Raw genomic sequence first — 8,764 nt, 5'->3', positions numbered from 1 at the left:
TACATGGGGGAGATATAGGCAGATGTACTGTTAACAATATATACTATGAACAAATACACAGTGTGTGCTATAGAAAATATAAATGTGTATGACATATATAAACAAGCAAAAAGATATATATGAACAGTATAAATACAGAACACTGAAAACACATAAATATAAAGTTATGGATCAGATGTAAGTATGATAAGCAGCGATATACAGCACTGGCGATAAATATACATGTAGTTTGGGTTTGGATGGAGGGATTGGACAGGGTACATTCAGTGTCCGTGCGGGAGATGAAGAGGGAGGGGGCGAGTGAGTGACACGGTAAGAGGGCATGGGTGTTCAGTGGGGGACAGAGTTCAGTAAGGAAAGAAACTGTTCCTGAACCTGCTGGTTTTAGTCTGAAGACTTCTGAAGTGCCTTCTGGAGGAGAGGAGTTGGAGAAGTGAGCCCTTTAAATAACCAAATTAAATGTTTTTTATTAATCACTATAATATTTTCCTTTTTAATGAAACAATAAGCATTAACAGTATATTCCATTGCATTTCCACAGCAAACTAAACATGTTTGTCTTATATCAGATACACTTACATTTACAATAGTCTGTCTTATTGTGAAGTGGGGAATGTGGGTTAAGTGTCTCACTATGAAAAATGTTCTGTGTCTAAATCATCTCACAGCAAGGCCTTATACACCTGAGACTGTATTTGCTATGGTTACAGTCCCACTGCTGCAAAGACGTTTTCTGATAAGTGTAAACACCAACATTCCTAACCTAGAATATGAAGTGCAAATCTGTAAATGATATATGTATTATATGTGTTGTACTGTGTATACTGTATAAACAATGGAGTATTTGTGCTTACATTTAGGTCAGGGTACCACTATGTAAGAAATAATGATGTTTCTTTGTCTATTGCATTGATGATATAAATAAATACCTACAGTACTTACCTTGAGAACAGAATAAGAAAAAAAAAGTCACTGTGAGAATCAGTTGTAAGTTGTAATATGAAAATGCAGAAATTAAAATTATGAATGATTGTAATTAGGGATCCAGTGGTGACTAAATCTATATAATTATACGTTACTATGTTATAATTGCACAAATGATCAAATTATAAAGCACATGTATTTGGCACACGTGGTTTATTTACAGCCATCTCTAAAACAGTAACTGCGTCCAAGTTCTGACTCACCATAATTGCCCTCAGAAAGCTGTAATATACATCAGCTGTTGTGACATCATCAATAAGAGACTGCCGGCGTGACTGGGAGAAGACAGAGGCACCCCCTCACAGACCCGACCTGGATCTGATCAGCGCATGCCATGACTCACTGGACACCTCTTCGAGGCATGCTGTTTCTTTCATGCTCATTCGGAAGTGAAAAAGTTTTTTTTTTTGCTATCAAAATGAATATCTTTGGTTATTTAATGGTCCTATATTATGTAAAACTGATTTGTGTGGGCTTTCAGTCATGTTATAATGCTGTTATCTCATCTAAAATCTAAAACATACCCAGATGTTTGAATAACCATTTATTATAAGTCTGTCTACATCTACGAAGCTCAAAATGCTGTGTTTGATAAGATAGTTTCCAATTTAACAGCTACCTTTTTATCTTTTGCTCAATTCTAGGGCTCTGCTCCACCTTGTGATGTTACGAAGCAGTAGTTTCCAACGTAACAACTATCTTTTACCTTTAAGTGCAGTAGACATTGGCAATCCCAGGGCTGAAATCATCAAAATGATTCTAGTGAAGTTGTAGGGAGTTTTAGTGGAGCACTATATTACCAGAGTGGAACAGAATGTTTTCTATTTGAAAGAAGAACTCATCTTAAATATACAGGATTTGTGTGTTAAACATGTGTGAATGAAACAAAACACAACTCCAGGTCTGTTTGTGAAAAGGCAATATAACATAGATCAGGAACATAGCATAATATAAGTTCTTTAAAAGTACTAAATCCATACTAGCTAAACTCCAGATGTACATATAACAATATTAAATAGTTCTCCGCAGGACTATGGGATGACAAGGGCCTACACAATTATACTATACTATACAAACATACTATACATACTTTTCACTTTAGTAGTAGTTGTACAATCCACAAGGGGATCTCACAGAGTTCAAATCAGTTGTCATTATTTTCTTTGTGTGGGATTTATACAGTAGAAGTATTCTTTTTTAATGGAATACAATCATTTATAAAGAGGTTAACACTGATGGATAGTGTGTTTTCACAATCTCAGTAATCCAGGGCTTTTATCAAGCACTTGATAGGCTGAGTCAGCCTTAATATCTCATTCAGCATGCACTACAATGTGTCTGCAGTGCTATATATGGTTAAGAATTACAGTAGCACCTTATAATAACTAATAAAGCATGAAAATAGTTTATTAAGAATCATTCAAGCTTAGCAAATAGTTAAAAGGGCCATATTACTATTCTATAATGTTGTTTCCTCATCACAAACAGACCTGGAGTTGTGTTTTGTTTCATTCACACATTTAAGACACAAATGTTAAGGCTTCTTCTCTCAAACAGAAAATACTCTGTTGCACCTTATGATGTCATGTGGTTAACTCCATAAACCTTCACTAGAATGATTTGGATAATTTTACCTCTGGAATTGCTTGTCTCTACTGAACTAAAGGTAAAAGGAGCTGTCAAATTGAAAGCTACTACTCCATAACATTACAACAGAACATTTTGAGCTTTGGAAATGTAGACGAACTAATAATAAAAAATTACTCAAACATCTGTGAATGAAACAAAACACAACTCCAGGTATGTTTTTGAGGAGGTAACAGCATTATAACATGACTTAAAGGAATAGTCCATAATTTTGGACATAGGTGAGTCAGAGTGTTCAAAATGTGTGGAAACACTTTTTAAAATATTCCATTCAGTTTTTGTATTTGCGGAGGTCGCTGGTGCTATCTATCCCGTCACTAAAAACAGTCTTACCCACTCCACAAAACACCCGAATCAAATCTATTATTATACCAGACTGTCGATGTAAATATCTGTGTCGATAGAATAATGTTTGAAATAAAACTAACCTTGCATCGCATGAATCGTCACATGTTGAGGGACTATTTTCTCAGCAGCAGCGGAATTTTACTTTGCCAGTAAGATAGGTGCTCGGTGATATCAGTGCGCCACTGCCAAAATTTCTATCAGGAAGTACAACTCACTGCTGCTGCTCAGACATAAATCCTTCAAATGCAAGGTTGGTTTTACTTATAAAATTATTCTATCAACATTGACATTGGCCATTGACATGCACTAGCCTAGCCCCAGTGACCTCTGCAAATACAAGGACTGGATGGATTATTTTAAAAAATGTCTCCACACGTCTCCAACACTCTGACTCAAGAGAAAATGAGACCCTATGTTCAAAATTCCAGACTGCTTCCTTTAAAGTTCACAAGAGTCAATTTTGCACAATACAGGACCTTTAATAATGGATAAGAGTTGAGGTTATTTAGTTTGTGTTAATGTTTTACTGCTTTATTAGCTTTAAAGTGTTTCCACAGCTCTACTCTTATTATAATAAAACATACAATTTGAATACGAAATGGGAATAAAAATATATATTCACTTGAACTTGTTTCAAACTTTTATTTCACAAGTACTGACAAAGAGACAACAAGGACACACCGTCTTTTACCCTCCACTTGCATTGGATTAAATAAACACACCACGCACTGCACTGTTCCATTTGCACTCAGAAAAACCCATTCATTTCCTGCTTTGTTTTGTAAGTGCTTGTGTTTTGTTCCTTATACTTGTGTACCAGGCCACCCGTGAGAACACCTCTGGAAAACCATTTGAGACACTTCCTCTTTCGATATATTAATCCCTGCTTTTACTCCATAATAAAAAAAAGTCCTGACACACATGGCTATGATTCAACACAGCTGTAAAACATGTGCGGGTGTATTTGACAAGGCACTGCTGGCTGGGTTAATAAATTAGCTGGGTCTGCCAATGGAGGGATCGCTCATGAGCAAGGTGAGTGTCAACTATGAGACCTTACAGCTTCAGTGGGAACATCTGTGAGGTCTTTAACAGTCAAAGCCATGGAGGAAAATATTATGACGAGCAGACGAACATTCCTTGGGGCAAATTTATGTGGGTCTATAAAATCACAAGCACATTGCTCAAATCTTTAAGTTGTTACTTATAAAAATGGCTCATACAAAAGTAACATAAATATAAAACAGTTATATACAGAGAAAGGCCAACGTTTTGGTCTTTTCAACACAGTATTTTCAACTCGGTCGCTCTGTCTTCGCTGGTGAATATGTACAGAGGCAATAAGGTGGCATCCTGGGTTAGAACTCTAGTAAAATTATTGCTTAAAAGGGTACAATGCAACTTTTTTAATGGGTGTACCATCTGAGTTATTGAGCTGATGTTGAACAGTAGGATTTTAAACTAATCTATTTATGGACTCTTGTCGGTAAAGCTACACTATTGACATTATATCATTGTTTCTTTTAGCAGTAAAAACACCTGTAATTGGAAACAAAAATGCATGAATTTTAATGCTAGACTGTGTAACATTCCAGGTGAAGCAATAACATCTCCATAAAAACAAGCAGGTAACAAACTCCCCAACAGTTACACACTGTACCATTTACACTTTAAAATGATGATATTTTCTTAAGAATATTAACCGAAATTATCAGAATAAATTAGGCATTGTTGGCACCACTGTGACTATCCAAAATTTTCAAAGTTTGCTGTGTTAACTTTCACCATCAGTCATTAAGTTACCCATGAACTGGGTGTGTTTTAAATCAGTCTGTAAAACGATCTGTCTATCTTGATTGTAATTGCAGTGATTCAAATGTCGCCATAAATTACTACTGGAGAATTGCTTAAGCTAATTTTGGTTTCTGACAGTCTCTAAAAGTAAAACTACACATACCAGATTTATTCAGGGTTCCAATATAAGTTAAAGGTACTGTAGTCCAGCTCCTTTTGACGGGAACAAATATATACAGTGTTGCACTCAGTGAGCAAAAGAACTAGCTTGGAACACTTTTGAAGGCACATGAAAACATAATAGGCTTTATTCACGCTTACCGGAAGACGTTTAGAAACATGCGGATGACGACTACCGGTGTAGTTACCGACACTGGGCATGTGATAAAACCGTAGATTCAGCAGCAGCGTTTTCACAACCTGCCAAAGCTTTCCATGGGGGACATGACTCTAATCGCGTCTTCGATGTCACTTACAGGAATCTGGTTTTAACTATTGATTTGTCGAACATAACGTAATGCTACAATAACATATTTTTTTAAGTTAGACAAATTATAATACATAAAAGGAAAAAAGAAAGAATACAATGACATACAGATAAAGAAAAGCATTTTGTCAGTTTTCCCAAATTTTGTCACCAGCAAAGTCCAAAGAAGGCCGTCATTTGCATGTTTCCAAATGTCTGCCGATTCTGTGGCGTCAGCGTGAATAGAGCCAATTCAGTTCTTGCTGTAATAACACAAGTGATTTAAGATTTGGGATTTCCCAGTGCAATCTTGACTCAATTAGCTACGTGGATCAGTGTATTAAGTTTCAAAGCAGTCTTTTATTCCACATAGCCAACCATATCACTGGTCTTTAGTGTCCAGTCACTGTCAAGTCATCAAGAAATATGAGCAAATCGTCCCATAGGTAGCTCATTATTTATCTTTCTGAAGAGTTTGTTTATATCAACGCCACTCTCCCTTAAACGTGCGTCTTGACCCCTACTGAAGGGTTAGCAGCGCCCTGTTTATCATGTGCCCCTGAGATCCAGTGATAGCAGTCCGTAGTGTTCTTGTTGTTCCGGGACTGCGCTGCGCACCGTGTACAATAAACGATGCCCAGTACCACCATCACCAGGACAAAAATGCAGATAGGCACAAGAAGGCCGACCAAGAGCCAAGTGGTGCTCTGGCTCTGCTCCCTGTCAGGTTGAACGGAATCCAAGTCAACTCCCTTGCCAACGCCGGAGGAATCCAGAGGAGGGCTGGACTTTGTGGAAAAAAATGGTTTAGAGGATGCTGTGATATCCTCGTAGTCCTCCGCAATTTCCTCTGCTGCCCCTGGGGAAGGAGAGGTGATGGTGTATGGTTCTCTCTCTCTAGGGATGATAGGTACTTCATAGTCATAGTCAGGAGGTGCCTTATAGTCTATGAAGGGATCCTGGGTTACAGATTTGGTGTTTGGGGTTATAATGAGATTCCAAAAGTTCCAAGCACCTTCAGAGACTGTGGAGGTGGACAACGATGTAGGATGAGGAGTAGTGGTCTCCTCCTCAGCTTCGTACCAGTCTGACATGGTGCTAGAGATAAAGGTTGAAGGGGATGTCGAAGGAATAGCAGTTTCGGCGATTTCTGACTGTACATGTTCTTTCCTTTCTAACCATATGTCAGGGTCTGAATGATCGATATCTTCTGACTCAGTAGTGCCTTCTGTTGGAAAATTAAATGGATCTAGTGGTGACCCAGTGACCCAAATGATATTAGGATCCTCAAATTTAGGTGCATCTGTAAGCAAATTTAGAGACTGGTCCACCTCAGCAGGCCAATTAGTGTGAGCCTGTATTGTATAGTCATCATAGTCGTCATCTAGTTCATAGTCTTCAGTTGGACGTGGTTGGTGTGTGGCCCAGGGAAAAGGTTTAGCAGCATATTGGTCATCTATTTTGGTAACCTTTCGACAGGAATACAAATCATTCAGAAGCTCGTACCCCTCCTCACAATAGCATTCAAATCCACCTTCGTAGTTGACGCACATCTGCTCGCAAGTCCCGGCAATCTGGCATTCGTCGATGTCCTGGCAATGGCTGGGGTTCTCCGGTAGCGGGGAGTAGCCCAGATGGCAGTGGCAGATATGAGAGCCTGGAGTGTTCTCACAGGCGTGCTCACATGGGTCACCAGCGCATTCATCCACGTCATCGCACTCGCTGTCCTCGCCCGGTTGGTATCCCTCGCGACAGGTGCACTGAAAAGTACCAGGGGCGTTGACGCAGACCTGCTCACACGGACTCTGCAGGCACTCGTCCACGTCCACACATCCGTGCTCGTTCGGAGCCAGCATGTAGCCCTCGGGACAGGCGCAGCGGAACCCGTCGGACAGAGGTAGGCACTCGTGCTCGCATGGTGCTAATTGGCATACATCAACCTGATCGCAACTATGCTTATCTTGTCCCAGTACATAACCGCCATCGCATTCACAAACATAATGGTCCTCTGTCTGTTTACAAATATGCTCGCACCCGCCATTTTCATCCTCGCACCAGTTGTATTGAAGAGGCACATCGAGACAAATTGGCGAGTTTCTGGACCAACCTGCCGAACCGTTATCTTGGAGCATGCACAAAACCGTCTCTTCCTTTTCATCGGAACAAGGTACGGTAGCCACGGAACCAAAGGGGACATGTGTCAGAATAGTGCTTAAAAGGTGAAATGGCGTGTTGTAATTGACGCTGCCCGCCCCTTCACTTGGCAGGGCGTCACACATTTGCTGGTAGGCATAGTAGCAGAGATAAGCTTCAACAGGAACTGAGCAAGAACCATCTATCCACTTGAAGTTGTTGGTTGGATCCGTTGTGCTGTATGCCATGGCAACACAGCGTGGCACCGAGCACATAGTAGGAGAGTCATCCTTTAACCAGTTGGTGTACTCCGTATCCTGGTCACCTGTCGTCCAGGAGTACCCCCGAAGTGGACGTGCGGCGGTGCATTGCCTCGGCTGGCGTTGAAGGCCTATCCACACCTGCACCTTGGTTCTCGAGTACCTTAAATCCACAGTAGAAAACAAAGAGGCAATGGTCTTGGCTTCCTTGCTGCGTTTGATTGTAGCCAGGTTGCCCCCGTTTTCTTTGCAAGCCCTCCATGAGTCTAGAAAAGTTTTGCGCTGGAAGTAGACCACATAACAGCCTTCAGCGTTGCACAGAGCATCCCGTTCTCTCAGATCCTGGCAGAAGACTGAAGAAAGTCCAAAAAGAAAGCTCCAAAGGCATAGGATAAAATAGACTCCAGCACTGCTCACCAGGAGGCCCATTCTCTTCAGTAGACAGATGCTATCGTGCCGGCCCTTTGCACTTTCCCCAAGCTTGATAGCACTCTTGCAAGTCGAGGCCTCTTATCTCGGCCTGCTGTAATCCCTATCTCAACTTTTCCCTCTTCATTGGAACACTTTTTGTGTGCCTGTCTCTGCTCCTGACTCTAGCCTTTCAAACTGCTCTGTGCCGAAGTTGAGTGCATGCAGACCGTCCCAGGGCAAACGGGGAGGAGAAAGAGGAGAGAGAGGAGAGAGAGGAGGGGGATCGCCAAAAAGAGAGTGGGCAAATGGAGAGAGACAGAGAAAGAGAGAGAGAGAAAAAGAAGGATGCAAAGTGTATGTTTTTTCGAGAGGGGGTAGTAGATGTAGTATGTGTCAGGATGGGGGGAGGTGAAACGGACTGTGCGATTCTTTCTTGAGAGAGCTGAGCATGTCATATGGTTTTCATAATCCCAATTCCAGGGACATATTTGGGACACTGCCATTCACCAGCACACACAAAACAGCATTGTAGAGTGGATAGGAAGGAGCTGCAAAAGTTTGTTGTCAGCAAACCTAGAACTCTCACCTGAAGGCAACTACGACAATCAAAGATGACCTGATGAAATCTTAATAAATTCAGTCACGAGGGTCCATTGCTAGTCATGCTGTTTAAAGTACAGAGATCTGTTGCATGTATAATCCACAATGACATTACAGTAGA

At 40.8% G+C, this 8,764-nt stretch overlaps 1 protein-coding gene across 1 annotated transcript; it reads right to left on the bottom strand.

Annotated features, from left to right (window-relative positions):
• Window positions 1-3,601: 3,601 nt before the first annotated feature.
• On the bottom strand, window positions 3,602-8,233 carry cd248a (CD248 molecule, endosialin a). The gene has a single exon (XM_020936482.2). It carries the CDS (start codon window positions 8,059-8,061, stop codon window positions 5,740-5,742), a length of 2,322 nt encoding a protein of 773 aa, XP_020792141.2. The 5' UTR covers window positions 8,062-8,233; the 3' UTR covers window positions 3,602-5,739.
• Window positions 8,234-8,764: the final 531 nt, after the last annotated feature.

This window comes from Boleophthalmus pectinirostris, unplaced genomic scaffold, assembly GCF_026225935.1.
Source record: "Boleophthalmus pectinirostris isolate CB_2022bp ecotype Guang Dong unplaced genomic scaffold, ASM2622593v1 HiC_scaffold_20, whole genome shotgun sequence".
NCBI lineage: Eukaryota > Metazoa > Chordata > Actinopteri > Gobiiformes > Gobiidae > Boleophthalmus > Boleophthalmus pectinirostris.
The sequence above is the reverse complement of the archived record's forward strand: the minus strand, read 5'-3'. Positions and strand labels throughout refer to the sequence as shown.